We start from the raw sequence: 21247 nt of genomic DNA, 5'->3' as shown, positions 1-21247 counted from the left end.
TAAGTGTTAGTAACATACGTTGCACTAGCATCTATACACATCCCCTGTCAAAAACCCCCTGCCTCTCAGGGGAGACTGTTTCTAGTGTCAAGTCCAGGTGTATTCTCCTATTTTACCCTCTACCAATTCTCGCAACCTCATTCTCGGGTTTCTCCCAGTTCTCCATCCTGCTCTCTTTTCTATTGATTCCCCTTTTCCCAGGGCTCCACATCCTCTCACAGTCTGAACTGAACTTAGCACTGCTGTTGTCTTGGGATGTGGCTCCACGCTCTCCTGGGCTTGACCCCCTTTTCCTGGGTTCCATGTCGTCTTCTAGCTTTGCTCTGCCATGTTGTTGAACCACATGCTTAAGTCACTTTCAAAAAGGTCTGTGTTGACCTTTCCACAGTTCCACAGGACTTTCCAAGTCCTTGCAAATCGTAAAATTGCTTTCTGCCGTCATACCAAGTGATAGTTTGGTTGGGTGTAGAATTTGTTTTCCATCAAAACTTTGAAGGTCATGTCTTCTAGCATCTGGCATTAAAGATATGAGAGTCAGTAGCCAGTCTGAATGCTCGTTCCTTCTGAAGTGAGTCATTTTTTTTTTTCCTGGAAGCTTGGAGGATTGTCTCTTAATCTTCAGTGTTCTGAACTTCCATGGTGCTGTGACTACATATAGATGTTTTCATTCCTTGGTTGGGCATTTTGGTGGCTTGCAACCTTCAGCTGTAGGAAGATAATCTATCTTGTATTTCTTTGAAAATTTACTCTCAATACTTTTTCCTTCCTGAACTCATATTAATTAGCGATTGAGTCATTTAAACTGACCCTATATGTCTCTTGTATTTTCTTGATTATTTTATTCTTCTTGATTTTTTTGACTTTGGTCCTTTCCAAGAACTCGTTTTTTTTTGTTCTCTGAATGTTCCTTTTTCATAGAACGCTTTTTTCTTTTACTGTAGTAGCTTCTTGAATTTATTCAGTGATACTTAATAACAGGTTTAGTTTTCTTTTTAAGTTCTTCTGTTTATTATGGGGTCATTTTTTCCCTTCTTACTTGTCTTGATCTTTCTCTTTTATGTCACAGGTGTTCTTCAAAGGACTAGTGATCCTTGGCTGTCCAGTCATGTTTAAGAACAAAGCGATTAAAATACTAATAAGAACATTTTGTGCATAGATGAGGCTTGCTGGCAGGCAGGTTCTACCTCAGTGAGCTGGACAGGAATTGACCTTATATAGGAGGTGCCTACACCTGGTGCCCGTGTGAGGAAGGCTGTACTCTTGGGCACTAATACACGTGTGTGCACACACACATACACACACAAGCTATCTTGATTCTCAGCAGAAAACCATGGCATTTCTTTAGAGATACCCTGCCCCCTTTTTAAAATTTGGCCTGGAGAGACTGCCTGGCCACAAGCAGTTTTGCCCTGAGATGGCGTGGAGGAAGGAGAGGATCACCTGGTCCGTGCATAGGACTTGCATTTGTCCCCCTGTCTTAATCCCTTGTTGCCTAATCCTCCTCCACAGTCCCTGCCATCTCTGGGCTGCTGGGGCCGTTCTGCTCCCTCCTCTGCTGCAGCCCCTCCCTAGGACTTAAAGGCTGTGTGTCCTCTTGCTTCCATCCACTCTCCATTTTCTGAAAATTGATTGACACTTCTTATTTGCTAATAGCACCTCTACACATTTTCTCTTCATTGTAGGTTTATTTTCTGTATTTTATTCTTTTACTGTTATTTTTATGGGGTATTAGAAAGGAGAAGAGAAGAATGCTTGTGTTTAGTATTTAAATAGGAAACTGGTTTACTTAACATAACCTTACATAAACCTTAGAAACCTGGGGCCAGCCGCGTGGCGTAGCGGTTAAGTGCGCGTGCTCCGCTGCTGGCGGCCCAGGGTTCGGATCCCGAGCGCCCACTGACGCACTGCTTGTCAGGCCATGCTGTGGTGGCACCCCATATAAAGTGGAGGAAGATGGGCACGGATGTTAGCCCAAGGCCAATCTTCCTCAGCAAAAAGAGGAGGATTGGCATGGATGTTAGCTCAGGGCTGATCTTCCTCACACACACAAAAAAACAACAACAACCTTAGAAGCCAAAATAGTGTGTGGTTTTATTTTCAAAACAATCTTTTTTTCTGCTCCCTTAGAAATGGTGGTTCTCTTGAAAACATTGTGCTGATGAAAGAAGCCAGTCACAAAGGACCACATATTATATAATTCCATTTATATGGAATGTCCCGAGTAGGCAAATCCATAGAGATAGAAGGTAGATCTGTGGTTGGTTCCCTAGGGCTGGGGGTGATGAGGGAATTGAGAGGCAACTGCTAATGGATGTGGGGTTTCTTTTTGGGGTGATGAAAATATTCTAAAATTGATTGTGGTGGTGTTCCCACACCTCTGTGAATACACTAAAAGTCATTGAATTGTATACTTTAAATGGGTCAGTTGTGTGAATTGTATCTCACTAAAGCTATGAAAATGTGGTGGTCCTTTTTGGTGCATGTGATATTATTAGGCACATTCTCTGTCAATGTAGGACCAAAGAAGTCTTATTCAGTGTTAGATATACAAGGGAAGTTGTGATGGTGAAGATAATGAATCATCTGATAGTGTCCACAACCTTTTATTTAATAGGTTCAAAAATAAAGAAGCTGGTATATCCACCTGGTTTCATGGGATTAGCTGCCTCTCTTTATTATCCACAACAAGCTATTGTATTTGTCCAGGTAAGTTAGACCCGATAAGCTAGGATGTCCCTCATTCTTGCTTATGTATGTATGAGTTTACTGCTTAATTTTATTTTGCAGCTTTTATAACACCAGACTAAAATTTGTTTGCGTGTATAGATGAACTACAGTAAATTTAAATATTTTTCTCCGCTATGGACTTCAGTTCTGGCCCTCCTTCCAATCATGTCAGTATTCAGAGGATTCACTCTAATTTGAATGTTAGTCAAAGAAAATTTAAAATACCTTTTTTTTGCATATTTACATGAAAATCTAGAGACTCAGATTCCAAAGCTGATAGTTATGGATCATTCTCAGTTTGGGCGTATCTGGTCACAATCTCCCCTCCCTGGAGTTGCAGGCATAGGCTGTGCTCTTGCCCTCTGTGCCTTCTCCCTCCTCCTGGTGTCAGCCTTGCTTTCCCTGCTGGGGACTTCGAGAAGTGCAGTCCCCTCTGCTGGGAACACCCTTCTCGGGGCTCTCAGTTGGCTGCCCCTTTATTACTCTTCAGGCCTCAGCTTGATGGCATCCTGGCAAGTAGGAGAACACACTTGCAGACAACATGGGTAAAGCTATTGTATTAGTCTGCTCGAGCTGCTGTAACAAAGTACCACAGACTATGTACACGGACTGTTTCTGTTAAACAACAGAAATTTATTTTCTGACAGTTCTGGAGGCTGGAAGTCCAAGATCAAGGTGCCAGGTTTGGTTTCTCCTGAGGCCTCTCTCCTTGGCTTGCATATGGCCACCTTCTCACTGTGTCCTCACATGACCTTTTCACTGTGCGAGCACATCCTCCTAATGACACCAGTCATATTGGATTAGAGCCCCACCCTTATGACCTCATTTAATCTTAATTACCTCTTTAAAGGCCTTGTCTCCAAATACAGTGACATTGTGGGTTAGGGCTTCAACATATGAATTTTGGAGGACCCAGTTCAGTCCATAACAGCTGGACCAGCAGTTCTCACAGTGTGGTCCTTGGACCAGCAGCATCAGGATCACCTGGGAGCTTGTTAGAAATGCAAATTCACAGGCCCCAACCCAGACCCAGACCTGAGTCCGCTAACTCAGACACTCTGAGGGTTAAGGGCCAGCAATCTGTGTTTTAGCAAGCCGTCCAGGGGATTTTAATGCTCATGGTGTTTGAGACCCACTGATGAAGACTAGACTCCCTCAGGGTAGTGGTGTCTGGACTTAGTGGGACACTAGACATAGAGTCCCTTGGAAAACTGTCAAGAGCAAGGCAGACTCTAGGTTTTGAGGTCCTGGAAAGCTTATGAAGACAGGAACCCAGTTGCCAGAACTGCCATATCACCCAGAAACTCAGTCGTAGAAGGAGCAGTAGTGCTGTCACCAGTTGGGCTCTGCTCTCTGGAGTCTTCGTGACAGGATTGAGTCTAGACTCCTGGATTGCGCTGCAGTGGTAGGTGGGAGTCCAGTGGCTCCAGCTGTGGAAAATTAATGGATTTGGTGGCAAAAGCCAGTAAGATCTTTCTAGCATGGGCCTGACATTGTTTATAGCAGTCCTGGAGGCAAACAGTTAACATTCCTTTGCCTGCTTCAACCCCAGCTCAGGAACTGTGAATCACGTCTGCCTGCCCTGAGATCATAAAAATAAACATCATCTCAGTCTGTTATGGTTTAGATAGTAAATGGATAGTGTGGGGAGGGTGGGCTTGGCTGCTGGTTGAGAAGCATATGTGGCTGCCCCCTGAGTAGAGGTCTTTTTTATCTTATGTGCCACAGCATATGTTGCAAAAGATCTTTTGTTTTCACAACCAAGAAAATAGGATGCAAATCTGAGTTGTATTCTAATTTATGTTTAAAGTCAGGAGGGAGGAGTTTTGTCTTTTGTTTTGTACTTAGAGTAAGCCAGAGAAAAACAATTAACTTTATTTTCACTAAATATAAAACATTAGTGATCTGTTTGGGGTGATGAAAAAGTTCTGGAAATGGATGGATGGTGGTGATGCTTGCATAAGATTGTGAATGTACTTAATGCCACTGAATTATATACCTAAAACTGGTTAAAATGGTAAATTATATTTTCCCACAATAAAACAAAGCAAACATTAGTGAGTGAAAGAGATTTTCTGATATTGTTTGTGTCGTTTAGTTCCTATTTCCCAGTTTCAGTTTTTTTTTTTAATGAATACCCTGACCTTGGACAAGCCACTTAACCGCTTACGTTCTGTTTTCTGTTCAGTAGCGTTTGGATAAAAGCACTGTAAGAAAACCCTTAAAGTGATGGTGAATGTTATTTTCCTCTCAGAAATTTAAAACACCGAGAACAGTGCCATATGGTAAATACTCAATATGTCTACTGATGGGTCCAAGGAATCATATCATATTTTAAGAACAGTTGGAGCAACTGGAAGAATATAACTTGTAAGAAACCAACATGTTGCAGTGACCACTGGATTTACTAGCACTGTGACCTTAGACAAGTCACTTGGCTTCTGACTATTCCCTTATAATCTTTGCCTACTTACCGCACAGGGTTGTTATATAAAATAGAGGTGATTCATGTGAAAGTACTTTGTAAACTAAAATGCTATAGTAGATAAATTATTATAAAAATTAAGAAGAGAATAATAACTGCTTTCAGAAATTCTGAAGTACTGTCATGTGGAAGAGTAATTAACATTCTTTGTCATAAGTAGAACCAATGAATGCAAATTACTGGAAGCATTTTTTTAAAGAAAGCTCAATACTTAAAAAAAAATGTTTCCAACAATTAAAGCCAGCTAGCTAAAGGTGGACAAGTGCATTTTAAGATAGTGAACTCCCTGACCCCAAAATATTCTCTCACCCTGTGGCCTCCCTCTCAGGATGTTGTAGGAAGGATTTTGGATCAGGAGGCAAAATCCCTATAGACACTCAAAGACTTTATGTTTTGGGGGACCTGGGAAAAATGAGAACATTTTCATTGGTTCACCTATATTTTACCTAGGCCCCTAAAATGAATGACTGATTTTCAGCTTGGCAGATGTGACTTGATTGGCTGTTATGTGCTAAATGTGATCGGTGGAAGCCTTCTTTCTGTATATGATTTTCAGGAATTTCCCATATCAGCAATAATCTCCTACCTTTTTTTCCCTTGAAATTATGAAAGTTTGAAATATACACCTGTAATTTATGGCAAATTATTTTAAACAATAACTATACACAATCAAACTATTTTTTCTTCTTATAATTCTTACTATATTTTTATTTGCTTACGTTTTATGGTTTTAATGTGTATGTTCTGCTATAGTAGTTGTTATATGCTTTAATTCAGTTCTTTTGGAAACAGGAAAAAGGAAAATGGAAAATTCTCCTCCTTACCAGTCATGTATAGAATAGCAATGGATCTTTTATATTTTGTTTCAAGGTCAGTGGGGAGAAATTATATGACTGGGGTTTACGAGGATACATAGTCGTAGAAGATTTGTGGAAGGAGAACTTTCAAAAGGTAAGAAAAATCTTTTTCATTATTTTCCTTTTGCTTTAAATATGTAGTTTCTCTAGGGTTTTATAAAATTGTTGATAACCCTGTTGCTTGATCTTGCTTTTTCTGTTTGTTTTTTGTTTCACCTCTAGCTCAGATTCTCTGGTGGCCTTTACTGGAGGAGCAATAGAACTTCTGTGCATTTGGTTGTTATCAGGAGGGCTGAATATGTGGTGACCATAAAATGCATTCCACTGCAGTCTTAGACCATAATTTCCACTGTATTATAATTTGCTCAAAGTATAGCATATAATCTGAAAGTTTTATCAAAACTGGATTCAAAGGGAACATACAATGCTCCCAGGCAAAAGACAACCAAGACTCCTCTTGCTAGTTCACTTATCATAAGCTCCATTCTTTGCTTTATCAGTACTGCATCTGTTCATCCCCTAGCCTTCTTGGCCCAGTTAAAGACGTGAACCATGGCATGTTAGGGAGCAGCCACCAGCTATAGGCCACATTCTCTGTGCTGACTAGTGGACAAGCGACAGAGAGAGGAGATTGTGTAATTGTAAGGAGATGTCATCTTTCATATCTTCTCATAGCCACATAGCTGACTGGATGTTGCCCATGTTTGCTGGAACATTCTCTCTTTCCTCTGATAAGGAAGAATGAGTACAGAACAAGGCATCAGGTCTCCTCCAAGCACTCACAGGCACAGCTTGCTAAGGAAGAATTAGGGTTCTTATATTAACACCTTCTACATCATAGATTGAAGGAAGTTCGTTTTGACTCCTGTCATCTCAAATCAAAATACTCTTAAATATAAATATCTCAAAATTAAAATCAAGAATTTTGAACTATAATTTGGAAGTAACATTGTAGAATAAATTATAAGCCCTCCTCATTATTTACATAAATAATCTTTCAGTGAAATCTCGACTAATTTTTGTACTGGTGGTTTCTAAAGCAATTGGTTTCTATCGAGCCTGCTTAAACTAGCTCTTGAGTAGGAAGTTCTGTATTAATATCAAGTGCCCTTTGGCAATCCCTTTTAAAGAATAAACACTCATAGTTTTATTTTCATTTCTCTGACATTTTCTTTGGAAGCTTTCTTTCCTGTTTAAAAAAATCCCTTAAGTCCACACTGAATTTTATATGGGAAAGGAAACAGAATGTCAGGAAAGCTATACACAGCTCTAGAAAGAAATGTGGAAAGTGAAACTCAGCCTCAGTTCTGAGTGCTCACTGTGGTGTCAGTGCAGACCAATGCACACGAAAGCCATGGGGGGTCCTCTGGGAGCCTCTGAGTGCTCATTGTGGTGTTGGGCAGACGCCTGCACACCAAAGCCAAGGGGGTCCCCCGGAGCCTCTCACTTGGAAATAGCTTTCTCTGCTCTGAGAATTCAGCCCAGTACAGAAGCAACGGGGCTGTGGTTGGAATGCAAGTTAAACAGGCCAGCATTTTATGGTAATTTGAGAACATTAGATATTAAATCTGCTCAAATTTATATGCGAGTCTTTAGGGAGTGAGATAGTAAAGATGTCTAGCTCATGGTTGGTCTGCATTTCTTTCTCCAGTCTTCTATGTCCTTGCTCTCTTCAGAGTCATTGAGAACTTAGTGTTCTTCCATTTGTTTACTCTCAAGGCATAATTTTCCTGACAGCTGTCTGTTCTCAATAGAAGGTAATAAAATTGATGTTGACTACATAAACATTTAGCACAAGTTTTAAATGAAAAATAGCAGAAGGCCCTATTAATTCAAGATATGATATATTTAGATTTCAGGAATTATTTGATAGTGAAATGCCATCGTTTTTTGTTGATTCCCCTACCCCTTTCTTGTTGGATTTTTTGAGTTTCAGCAGGTTTTTTTGCTTTTGTTTTGTTAATGAGAACAAAGATTTAAGCTGCCCTGGAACAGGAATCTTTTGCAGCCCAAGAGCTGTCTGTTTAAAGGGAATTGGAGGCCACTTCATGGAGGAGATTTTTGTTTGTTTCTTAGCTTGTTTGGAAATTGGTTTTCAAGTCAAGCTTCAATTACCAGTCTCAATTAAGTGCAATCTAGTTCATGATTGTTTGTACGATAATGATGTAACAGATGTACATGGTTTTGGTTGGTTGTAAATAGTCAAAGAAATTTGTGGACTTTGTGTTTAAAACTGGGCCCTGAAATTTTAAGTGGTGTGAATGATGGCTCAGTTCTCAATTATATTATGTCCTATGGAGCTGTATTACTCTCAAAGACCCTAAATAAGCCTGGGGCATTTTTCTGCTCTGCTACATCCCTTTTCGGAATTAATTCTACATGTTTGCACTGAGTCTTCTACCAATAAAATTTGGATGAAGTGATCTTTCAGTCTGTCATTGTCATTGGTCAGTTAAGAGGAATTTATCTGCTTCAGCTAAAATGAACTCTTTGTCAGAACTGTGAAGCAAAGATAGATGTGTCCAGAAATATTGTCATCATAGTATGGTCTAGAGTTTGGGTTTTTTTGAGATAAAAGAACAGATTATACACACACAGTTTAAAATCCAACAATATGGGCCGGCCCCGTGGCTTAGCGGTTAAGTGCATGCGCTCTGCTACTGGCGGCCCAGGTTCGGATCCCGGGCGCGCACCGACGCACCGCTTCTCCGGCCATGCTGAGGCTGTGTCCCACATACAGCAACTAGAAGGATGTGCAACTATGGCATACAACTATCTACTGGGACTTTGGGGAAAAAAAGGAGGAGGATTGGCAATAGATGTTAGCTCAGAGCCGATCTTCCTCAGCAAAGAAAGAGGAGGATTAGCATGGATGTTAGCTCAGGGCTGATCTTCCTCACAAAAAAAAAAAAAATCCAACAATATAAGGACCAACCAATCATTCACCTTTAAAAATAGGAAATTACCAATGCCTTCCAAGGTCTCCATGGGCCCCTCCATCTTGAGACCCAGAGAGAACCACTATCCAGAATTTTGTGTTTTTCATTCCCTAACTTTTCTTGTAGTTTAACCACATACATATGTATTCTAGACCATTGTAGTTGAGCTTGCCTGTTTTTTGCCTTTATAGTATAAATATATCAAATATATATAAATAAATATATAGAGTTTATCTAGATGGAGTCTTACTATATTTATTGTTTTGTTCCCTTAACATTATATTTATGGGCTATGTATGGCTGTAGTTTAATTCATTTTCACTGCTGTAGAATATTTCTTTGTGGGAAAATACCTGTGTTGATGGCTAGTTGGGTGATTTTCAGTATATTGTTGTTGCACACAAAGCTGTGAGCATTTTTGTACATGTGTCTTGGTTAATTAAGAGTTTTTTTAGGCCGAGATTCCTGGTTCATAGGGTCTGCAGTATCAGTTTTACTAGAGGACGCCAAGTAGTTTTCCAAAGTGGTTGTTTCCATTTTGGCCAGTCTTTTGGCTTTAAAATAGTTTTTCGTTGTAGTGTGTGTGTGTGTATATGTGTATGTGGTTTTACTTTATTCCCCAATTTTTATTTTGAAAAAATTTCAAAACTACAGAACAGTTGCAGGAATAGTACAATGAATATACCCTTCACTTAGATTCACCAATTAACATTTTGCTACATTTGCCTTGTCTATCTTTTTACACACGCGTGGGTGCTCACACACGTGTATTTTATTTTTCTGAACCATTTGAGAGTTAGTTGTAGACATCATTGCACTTTTTACCCGTATGTAATTCTTCATGTATTTCCAAAGAACATGGACATTCACTAATATGATCACAAGACCCTTATCATACTCAGGAATGTTAACATTTCATTATTTACATAAACATTACCTAATATACAGTCCATATTTAGATTTCTCCAGTTGCCCCAATAATGTGCTTTCCTTTGACAACTTTTTAATTTATTTTATTTTTTTTTGTAGCTGAGTGAATTATTATAAGGCAACACTCTTGTAACCATCAGCTAGGACAAAAAACTAGAACTTTGCCAGTAACTCCAGAAGCCCCTCCATGTAGCCTAGCCCAATCACAGTCCTCTCCCTCTGTCCCAAAATGCCTACCATCCTGACTTTTATAGTAATAACTTCCTTGCTTTTTTTATGGCTTTATCACCTAAGTGTTTATCCCTGTCACTAGTCTTGCCCATTATTATTTCTGACTTCATATGCCTTTTAAGTCTTTTTTTTTTTTTTTTTTTTGCCTTTTAAGTCACAGGTTCCCCTTCCATGCTTTTATTTTCCTTACAATGTATCTGTTAAAAGAACCTGCCATGTTGGACCTCTTGCGTTTCCAACAGTTTGAGTTTTGCTGATTGCTCACTTACTGTGTGGTTGAACATGTTCCTCTCTTTGCATTTCCTGCAGATTGGTAGCTAGATCCAGAAGCCGCTTAGTCGGGTTCATGTTTGATCTCATTGGCAAGGCTGTAGGTCTTTGTAGGCTCATAAGTCTGGATTTTTGCTTTGCTATTTTGGTGTTTGTGGCTGTTGATGCTCAATGTCCAGACCCATTGATTCACTGGGGGTTGGAAAATGGTGATATTCTACTTCTGTCATTTCATTTTCACATGTTAGCTGGAATACTTTAATAAAGAACCATTTCCCCATATCTGCTATTTAGTTACCCAGTTATAGGAAAGACAGGATAAATGCTTGATTTTTTTCTCTTATTTTTCTGGTTTTCAAAATAGTGAATTGGTTCTCTCTCATCCTCAGAAGGTCACCAATTTTTAAAATATCGTTATGAATTTGTAGATTTAAACATATTTGGATTTGAATGCTTTGTAATTCTTATCTTTATTAAAGTTCAAATTATCCCATTTTGGCTAGTAGAAGTTGGCTCTGAGTCCTTTTGACATGACCCAAGTAGTCTGTGATAGTTTCTTCACTGTCTGGCATGTCAAAATGGTCCCAGAATTTCTCATTGTTTTTTAATGTACATTTCCTTGATAACTAATGAGGTTGAGCATCTTTTCACATGTCTATTGGTTTCTTCTTCTTGAAATGCCTACTCATGTCTTTTGGCCATTTTGTGTATGGATCATTTGTCCCTTTCTTAATGATTTATAAGGGTTCTTTATTTTTTTTCTAGATACTAATATTTTTGGTCGCATGTTTGCAGGTGTCTTCTCCCAGTTTGAGGCTTATCTTTTCAGTTTTGGTGTCTTTTGATGATCAGAAGTTCTTAATGTAGTAGATTTATTGATCTTTTCCATTATGGTTTTCACTTTTTGACTCTAGGACCTTAATAAAAGCATGAAACTATTTATTGATTATCCACTGCTAGTCTGAAGCCCTTTCAGAATAGTCCCAGCCCAAGGTCTGAGTATCAGAGATGGAGACCAGTTGTGGGTGTCAGGCCCCAGAGTCACAGATGGCTCATTTGGAGTTGTCCTATAATTAGCCAAACATAGCAATGTGTCTCAATAAACGTCATGTTTAGTTTTCACTAGGTTTTTAAAAAATGTAGCAAGTTACTATCAAAGAACTGTAGAATGACTGCTAAAGGCCAACAATAACTAAAAAGAAAATCTTAATAATTCTTTAAAGGGCAATAAAATACATAAAGAAATATAAACCTGTTACTAACATGAAAACTGAGCAGAACTTCTGAAGCTGAGCTTTTAATAGTTGTGTTCAGGCCCTTGCTGGCTCAGCAGGAAAATGAAAGGGAAGCAGCAGCCACCACCCTGAGTAAATATGCCCTGCTTTCTCTTCCTCCATTCAAAATTCCTCAGCTTTCTAAACACACTCAAGTTTAGCCATAAGTTATTTGATTTAAAAATGATCGTCTTTGAAATAAGCCAGTCACAGAAGGAGAAATACTGCATGATTCCACTTATATGAAGTATCTAAAATAGTCAAACTCACCAAAGCAGAGAGTAGAATGGTGGTTGCCAGGGCCTGGGGGGAGGGGGAAATGGGGAGTTGTTATTCAATGAGTGTAATGTGCCAGTTAGACAAGATGAGTAAGTTCTAGAGATGTGCTGTGCAACATCGTTCCTATAGTCAACATTACTATATCATACACTTAAAAATTTGTCAGGAAGGTAGATCTCATGTTAAGTGTTCTTACCATAATAAAATAAAAATAAGGACAATGTGGTGGGTTTTCGGTAAAGCTAAATTTGTTCTGAATTTGTGCCCTTTCTAGTTCTTGCTATTTAAAATTTTAAGAAATAAAGGTACTAGGCAATGATTTTTCTTTTTTTTAAGCATCGTTACTTAGCAAAATAAAAAGTTAGAAATCCTGAAAAAAAAAACCAAAAACAAAAGATCATCTCCTTTTTCGAGAGGCATACACTTCTGGTATGAGAAAAGGTGGACCAGGCAGGATGCAGCATGGCCTGGTGGCCAAGAGAGTGGACTCCACGGGGGGCGTGCCAGACTCTCCCCCAGCCCCTTGTAAGCCTTGAAACCTTGGGAAATTGCTCCAGTACCCTGGGAAATGGGGGTGGTACCTCATGGGGCTGTTTTGAGGATTAAATGAGTTTATATGTGTGAGAAACGCATAAAATGGACAGACCCCAGCAGGTGATAGCCATGATAGATGTCATGTGACACTGCACATTTTCGTTTCTGCCTGAGAAGATAACATTTTCGGATGGAAAATGGAGCCATAAGGCTTATAACCAGTAGTTAAGAGCCCTCTTGTCAGTGTTTTAGTTTCCTATTGCTACCATAACAAATGGCCATACATTTACTGGCTGAAAGTCATACAAATTTATTAGCTTAGACTCTGTAGGTCAGAAGTCGGCTGCTAAATCAAGGTGTCAGCAGGGCAGCATTCCTTTCTGGAGGCTCCTGGAGAATCGGTTCCCTGCTCATTCAGGTTGTTGACAGAATTCAGTTCCTTACGATTGTAGGACCAAAGTCTGTTTTGCTGGCTGTTAGCTGAGGGCTGTTCCCAGCTTCTAGAGGCTGCAGCATTCCTTGGCTCACAGCCTTCTTCCTCCATCTTCAAAGCCAGGCACTGCAAGTCAAGTCCTTTTCACATTCCATTTCTCTGACGCCATCTTCTGCCTCCCTCTTAGACTGTAGGAACCCATGTGATTCTATTGGGCTCACTCAGATAATCCAAAATAATCTCCCTATTGTAAGATCAGCTGAATAACAATCTTAATTCCAATGTCACCTTAATTCTCCTTTGCCATGTAAGATAACACAGTCACAGGTTCCAGGATTAGGATGCAGGCACCTTTAGGGGGCCGTTATTCTGCCTACCACATCCAGTGAACTGGTATTTCATTGGTGTCTTTAACAGGTCATTTATCCTTACCTTTTATTTCCTCATCAAAAAAGTTAAGTGAGGGCCGGCCCCGTGGCTTAGCGGGTAAGTGCACGCGCTCCGCTACTGGCAACTGGGGTTCGGATCCCGGGCGCGCACCGACGCACCGCTCCTCCGGCCATGCTGAGGCCCTGTCCCACATACAGCAACTAGAAGGATGTGCAACATACAACTATCTACTGGGGCTTTGGGGAGAAAAAGGAGGAGGATTGGCAATAGATGTTAGCTCAGAGCCGGTCTTCCTCAGCAAAAAGAGGAGCATTAGCATGGATGTTAGCTCAGGGCTGATCTTCCTCACACACACAAAAAAAGTTAAGTGATCTACCATATAGGATGGGTAGGTAACGTTTATTGAGCGCTTGCTGTGAGCTTGGCCCTGGGCACTAAACTCTGCTCACGAAGAGTCTGTTAGGCAGGTTCTATTATTAGCTCCATTTTACAAGTGAGGAAACTGCATTTTGAAGAAGTTAAGTAATCAATCAAAATAATTCCACTGGTGAGGGGCTCAGATGTTTCAGTGGACTGCTATACCTCAAAGGTTTGCCTGGAAATCCCCCTTCACATGGCAGTGCATTCTTATTAGACATAAATATTTTGATTAAAACAAATGTTTCAATTTTGCCAATAGAAATTATCATTCATGTTTGTGGACATGGTGAGAAAATAAATTTTCTACTATAGCCTAGCCAAGTTGACACATAAAACTAACCATTATAGTGCTGTTTAGCTTATTTCTCTAGCCCCGTGCAGTCCAATATGGCAACCACTAGCTATTGAGTACTTGAAATGTAGTTAATCTGAATTGAGGTGTGCTGTAAGCATAAACTCATGCCAAATTTAGAAGACATGATTACAAATAAAAAGAATCTAAACTGTCATTATTTTTATATTGATTGATTTTTATATTAATTGTATGTTGAAATAATAGTATCTTAGATATGTTGGGTTAAATAAAATTTATTAATTACTAAAAAAACTAACAAAAACGAATATGTATTAAAATTAGATTATAAGGAGAATGATTGAGTTAGAAAATATTTTAAATAAAACTATTTGTCTGAAAATGCAAAAAAATTAATTTCTGGCATGTGCTAAATCACGAACTGCCTTTTGAAGTCAGAATGTTGTTTTTTCTGAGATCATGGTGATCTCTGCCAAGAGAGATCTGATATGTAACAGGGTGGATGGGCTCAATATTTCTTTAGTGAGATATTTGACTGTCGTGTTTTGTTATACTATAAGTAATATGTAACCAAACAAGAAAAATTTCCTAGCAACAGAGTTGTTTTCCTCAACCAGAAGAATGTTTTTATGTGCTCATTTTCTTAATGTCCAAAAGATAAAAAAACTTATGAATTTAGCATATAAAATGCTAAATTTTTGATATTGAGATGCTGGTGAGTATAGATAGCAGAATATATAAGCATATCACTAGAAGTACATGACAAGCATTATGTTAAGGTAATTCAGACCTAAAATATATTTAACTAGGTAGAGAACCACATGGCTTTTATGACAGACCCAGTTGTTGGACATGGTTATCTCACTTACCTTTATAAGCCTCTTTTTATCTCTTCTTGTTCTTCATTAATTACATACCCAAACTTTTTTGTTTTTACGCTTATCAGATCTCTGGATTCTACCCCATTCCATTTCTCTATTCAACAAGTGTTTGAATACTGTGTGCTAGAAGGTCCTGGGGACATTGTGCCCTCCTGAAGCTTATATATTAGTGAAGGATTCAAACATGAATGAAAGAATTACACAAATCAGAAAGCACATGGGTGCTATGAATGTGAATAAAAGGTTCTCATCTAAACCGAAGGGCAGCAGACAGGGGACAGGGGAAAGCCTTGATCTACAGGGTGAATAGCCTTTAGCCAGGCAAAAATTGGGATTGACCAGTCTAGGTCAAGAGATACGTTTTGCAAGGGTCTCATCCCAGGAAAGAACTTGGCGAGTTGGAAGAGCAGCAGCAAGAAGCCCTCTGGAGCTGTGTTTATGTGTGTGTATATGTGTGTGTGAAAGTGGCTCTGGAAGAAGAGAGTAAGGCACACAGGCACTGATCTCTGCAGAGCTCTGTTCAGAGCAGTGTTGTTTGATGATCCACCAAGCAATATATATGGCCTTGTTCCCCAGAACTCCGTCATCAAGTGGATGTAGTCTGTAGATAGGGTGACCATATGATTTATCATCCAAACCAGGATATTTTTGAGAGTGAAAGGAGGCACTAGTATTTATGCTGGGACAATGGGTATAAACCATCATAACTCGGACAAGCCAGGATGTGTGATCACCGTGCTTAGAGACCAGTTCTCAACCACTCCAGTAAGCCTGAAGTTGCCTAGAAACCATGCTCTGAAATTACAGGGTTAGTCACGTGTTCTGCTTTCTCGCTTTCCCCTCCTTCACCCATGGATAACTGAGAGAAGGCTACCAGGAGAACCCGCACCAAGCCTAGACCACAGAATCACAGCCCCATTGCCCACTCAACTGCAGCCTAGTGTTTTGCAGATCACTGTCTCATGAAAGCTCAGATCCTTGATGTACATCAGGTCTTATTAACGTGTTTTCAGAATTAAAGTCTTAAAAAGATATAGGAAAGAAAGTAAGGTCTTAAACATTTTAGCACGTGAACTTTTCCCACTAGAAACTTGCCTACATCACTTCTCATGGATGGCGTGACCTAATTATATGTTTCCAGATGGAGCCAGGCAGAATGAGTGTGGTTCGATTATAACCTCTTTCAGAGTAAGCATGTTTTGTGATTTGGCCCCTATGGTAGATGATGCACAGGGTGGAGTTACCTACACAAAGCATTTTCGTAGGTGTAAAACCGTCCTTAACAATGACAGTGGCATGAAGTAGTAATGAAATCTTTTCACTATTGATTTGATTTTTTATAGGATCAACTGTTTGGCCAAATCTGTGTAGTGAAGATTAATGGGGCCTTATTTCCTGCTCTCCTCTGTGCCTAAATCACTCTGTACAGCAGAGCCCTCAAGGAGCCTAGTAATTCCTTCAGTTTACTGAGAAATGGGTCACTTTGCATTATAATAATATTTAATGTTTGTATTCAGCCAAATACTAAAGATGAGCACTTTGAGTTGTTCCACTATTTCTTTTCAAACTGCATTAATATTCTTACTTTTTGTTTTATAAGCCAGGAAATGTGAAGAATTCCCCTGGAAATAAGTAGAATACTCCATGCTCTGCCCATTTTAATCAGGTAAAGAACAAGAAAACTCTGTGGTTATTTTTAACATTGTTAACACCAGCTGAAATGACTTGTCTTTAATTAATTTAATTTAATTAATTACTGTAGTTTCAACTCTATGTGGATGATATTTCATTCCATCTTTAATTTCTGGGCTTAAGTGCCATGACTTATTTAATTGTGTTTGTTCCTGAGCAGTACCTGAGTTTTTTATGTAAGCTAGAACTCAACACTTGGTATTTGTCTACAGAACTATTTCAAACAGTTGAAAAATGCCATTATTCCTTAGGTTTTTTTTTTTTCAAACAACACTTCACTATAGTGAGCACACTTGTATTCATCTAATAGTCATTCAATAAACATTTGTTGAATGACCGTTGTAGAGAAGCTCAAGATTATATAGAGATATTATCATAAGTGTCATAGAGGATTCATAGATGTAATTATTCTTTCTTTAAAGATTGAGTAACCTGAGGCCAGCCTGATGGCATAGTGGTTAAGTTCACACCTCTGCTTCATAGGCCTGGGGTTCACAGGTTCGGATCCCAGGTGCGGACCTACACACTGCTTATCAAGCCATGCTGTGGCGGCATCCCACATATAAAGTAGAGGAAGATGGGCACAGATGTTAGCTCAGGGCCAGTCTTCCTCAGCAAAGAGAGGAGGATTGGCCCAGATGTTAACTCAGGGCTCATCTTGCTCACCAAAAAAAAAAAAAAAAAAAAAGATTGAGTAACCTGAGGCTAGAGAAATTTAGGATGATATCAGATGAAGTCAGAAAATCAGTGTGATTTCTTCTGGTCTTATACGCAGTTCACCATTTATTTTCATTCATTTGTTCAATATTTACTCATTGAGTACCTGCTTAGTACAAAACACTAGTTATATTAATATTATTTTGTGTGTATATTAAAAATTGTATAATAGCACTTGTGATTTCCTGGTAATTAGATTATATTGAATTTGGAAACAATCTAAATATTCAGCTACAGGAACATAGCTTAATTATGGTATATCCTCAAAGAGGAACGGTATTATCTTTCAATAATATTTAAATTGCTTGGGAACATGTGCACAATTATTGTTTTTTTTTAAATTTTATTTATTTATTTTTCCCCCAAAGCCCCAGTAGATAGTTGTATGTCATAGTTGCACATCCTTCTATTTGCTGTATGTGGGACACGGCCTCAGCATGGTGCGTTGGTGCGCACCCGGGATCCAAACCCGGGCCGCCAGCAGCGGAGCGCGCACACTTAACCGCTAAGCCACGGGGCCAGCCCCACGATTATTGTTAAATGGGAAAAAAAGGGTAATATGATAGAGTTTTGGAGAGGATACTGACCAGGAAATAAAACAAAAAATTTAAGTATATATCTTGGGATGGTAGGATTTGGGATGATTTTTATATTTTTTCTTATGTATAACTTTCTATATTTAAATTTTTTCTGCAATGAACGTGAATTTTCTTTTAATAAAATTTTTTTTGTGTGTGTGAGGAAGATCAGCCCTGAGCTAACATCCATGCCAATCCTCCTCTTTTTGCTGAGGAAGACTGGCCCTGGGCTAACATCTGTGCCCATCTTCCTCCACTTTATGTGGGACACCGCCACAGCATGGCCTGACAAGCGGTGCCTCGATGCGCCCCCCGGGATCCGAACCCGGGCCGCCAGCATCAGAGCGCATACACTTAACTGCTACGCCATGGAGCCAGCCCCTATAATAAAATTAAAAAAAAAATCATTGGTACATTCATTGTAAATCATCGTTGCTATTTAAAATTCATGAAAGCCCTGGGTTTGAGATTTTCTTTCTCAAGCTGTGTCCATATTTTTGGAGACCCAGAAAGTCTTAGAATTTGAGAGGGTTCATCTGGCCCAACCCCCAGCCTCAAACATAAATCCCCTGTAGCCCTGTGTGTTCCCACTTTTCACCTCCGCTGATGGGAAATGCACCCCACAGGGCAGCCATCTTTGGGCAGTTCTGATTTTTAGGAAGCTGTTTCTTATACTAAGCAAAAATATGTTTCCTTGTAACTCCTACACAATCAATGGTCCTGATCCTGCCTTAAGGGTCACAGAAAACAAATCCAGATCCTCTTGCACATTGCAGCCCTTCATGTGGAAACCCCAAGTCAGTAGTTCTCAAATTTTATTATACAAACAAATTACCTGGGAAGCTTGTTAAAAGGCAGAGGCCTAGGCCCCACCCAGAATTGGCATCTCTGGAGAGTGGGGCCAGATGTGCAATGGATGTACTATTGGAGGAGAGTCTATAGGGTGAGCAGCCAGGAAGCCACATGTGTTTTCCAGAGACTTTACATTTAATATGGTTATATTCCTCTACAGGGACAATGAGACATGGAATAAAGGGAAACTATATAAATATCCATTTGATTTTTCAAAAATATTCTGGGCCAGAGTTCATCTTACTGTATACACAACCTTAGTTTCATCTTTTATTTTTTTTAGATCTCTATTGGAGATGTAGTTTTTAATTATAAAAGTGATGCATATTTGTTGTGAAGAAATTTTTTTAGATAAATATTTTTAAAGCTTGTTTTGTCCTCTACTACTTTCCCAGAGTTAATTTCTGTTAATAGTTTGGTATATCATTCCAGACTTTTTTCTCTGTGTGTAAATGTAGGGGTGGCCTGGGGAGGGGTACACCCACCCCCCCGACACACATGCATCTATACATGCTTTTGGTTTTTTTACAAGAATGAGATCATATTTCATATATTGTTTTGCAAGTACACTGAAAGCTCCATGAGGGCACATCTTGTGATTTTATTGTCACACCTAAAGAAATTAACACTAATTCCTTCATATCATCTAATATCCAGACAATGTGCAGATTTCCCTGATTGTCTCATGAATAACTTTTTAGAGTTGGTTTGTTTGAATCAAGATCCAAACAAGATGTGCCCATTGCATTTGAATGATAGGTCTCTTAAGTCCCTTTTAAACTGTAATACTTCCTTCTCCCTCATTTTTCCCTTCCCATTTATTTGTTGAAAAACCAGGCTTATTTGTCCTTTAGAATCTCCCATGTTCTGGCTGTGGCTGAGTGCCACATTTAGTGTCGTTCTGTTTATGTCTTGGTTCCTCTCGTCTCTGCTTTTCCCATAAACTGATAGTTGGATCTGAAGTCTTAGTTAGATTTAAGTTCAATTTTTTTGGTAAGAATACTTCATAGACAGTGCTAGGTTTACCTGTGTTGAATGAATGAATGAACTTGCCTTTTTTCACTTAATATATTGTGTACATCTTTCCCTGTCGATGCTTAAAGATCTGTCTCATTCCTTCTCTAGCTGCTTAATAATTTCCTAGTATGGACTACCATGATCTATGGAATCCTTATTAATATGGGTTGTTTTCAGTTTGTAGTTTTTAACAATGCAGTAAATCTGTTGACTTCTTAGAGAAGTCCAAAACAGATTAATAAACTGAGACAGAAAAGGTGAGCTAGTGGTTTACTTGTTTAATTTAAGAATTTTCGTTTTTATATTAAAAGATCAAGTGAGTAGTCACTGGCCTTTAAAATATTTATAAACCTCTAATTGCCAGGTAGATTCATTACATATTAGGAAAAAAACAATCTGGAGAAGAGTCAGTTTGTCTTTGGTGTGTCTTTGAAGTATTTTTGGATTGACGTGTGTTTCATTCCAGAAAAGAATGAGGGGATGATGTGAGGAAAGGTATATGTCAGACTGACAATGATATAGTCATGCTCTCCTCCAGCAGATGGTTGGAAATGTAGTTGTTTGGTTTGCAGAAGGGGAGAGATGTGGTGTGTGCTGTGCCATTTAGGCATTTATTTTTTGTGTATTCATCCATCCATCTGTTTAATTATACTCAGATACACAGCCAGTTGAAAATAGGAATGTAGTATTGATGAAACACAAAACTTTTCTGGTTTTCAGTTTACCCTTCTATAAAATGGTAATAATTACAGTTTTCTCTGTCTCATTATGATTCTCATGGTCATATAATGATAATGTTTGATATGGTTTCTCTATTTAAACCTAAAGACTTTTCAAAATGCCAAAATTTAGAGTTGTTTTTATTTTTTTCTGGCACAGTTTACTTATGTTTTTCTTTTTCTTTCAGTTATAGGTAAACATTGGAAACTCCATACAGTAAACCAGTATTTCTACAGAAAAATGGCAGAGAAGTCAGTACTGAATGTAGTCAATTGGCTTTCTTCTCCGGGAAAAACTGCACTAGGCCTCTTTGTTATCTTGGGTGATGCCATACCACAAGTGGACTAATCTGAAATGCTTTCACCTAGAGATCATGTACAAGCCTTAGAACTCCTCGTTCTCATGTTGCTATTTATGTACATAATTAAAATTCCAAGTTAAAAAAAAGTTGTCCTCCTTGTTTTTCTGATATTATTGAGTGACAGTTTAAGTGTATCTAGTGCCTGTGTGCATGTATGTGTGATGTGTATGTGTGGTGTGTGTCTCTGAGTATACGTGTGTGTGTGTGTGTGTGTGTGTGTGTGTGTGAAAGAAAACCATTAACTCTTCTTAGGGCAGTATCAGCTGGCGATCTGCACAGTCCAAGCCCCACAACAGAGTCGAGTTGAAAAGAGTGGCTCTGGAGCTGAGAGATCATGCTTCGTTAGC

The 21247-nt window shown here is 39.0% G+C and overlaps 1 protein-coding gene across 1 annotated transcript in view; it reads left to right on the top strand.

Annotated features, from left to right (window-relative positions):
* Positions 1 to 21011, top strand: part of APOO (apolipoprotein O) — a 54082-nt gene extending 33071 nt beyond the window's left edge. The window contains exons 6-9 of the mRNA XM_058535581.1: positions 2615 to 2706; positions 6083 to 6163; positions 16564 to 16629; positions 20727 to 21011. Of these exons, the coding sequence (XP_058391564.1) occupies positions 2615 to 2706; positions 6083 to 6163; positions 16564 to 16599 (209 nt within the window). The 3' untranslated portion in view covers positions 16600 to 16629; positions 20727 to 21011. The remainder of the gene's footprint in view (positions 1 to 2614; positions 2707 to 6082; positions 6164 to 16563; positions 16630 to 20726) is intronic.
* Positions 21012 to 21247: the final 236 nt, after the last annotated feature.

The sequence above is a fragment of the Diceros bicornis genome, chromosome X (genome assembly GCF_020826845.1).
Source record: "Diceros bicornis minor isolate mBicDic1 chromosome X, mDicBic1.mat.cur, whole genome shotgun sequence".
NCBI classification, from domain to species: Eukaryota; Metazoa; Chordata; class Mammalia; order Perissodactyla; family Rhinocerotidae; genus Diceros; species Diceros bicornis.
This window is presented reverse-complemented; position numbering and strand designations above follow the sequence as displayed.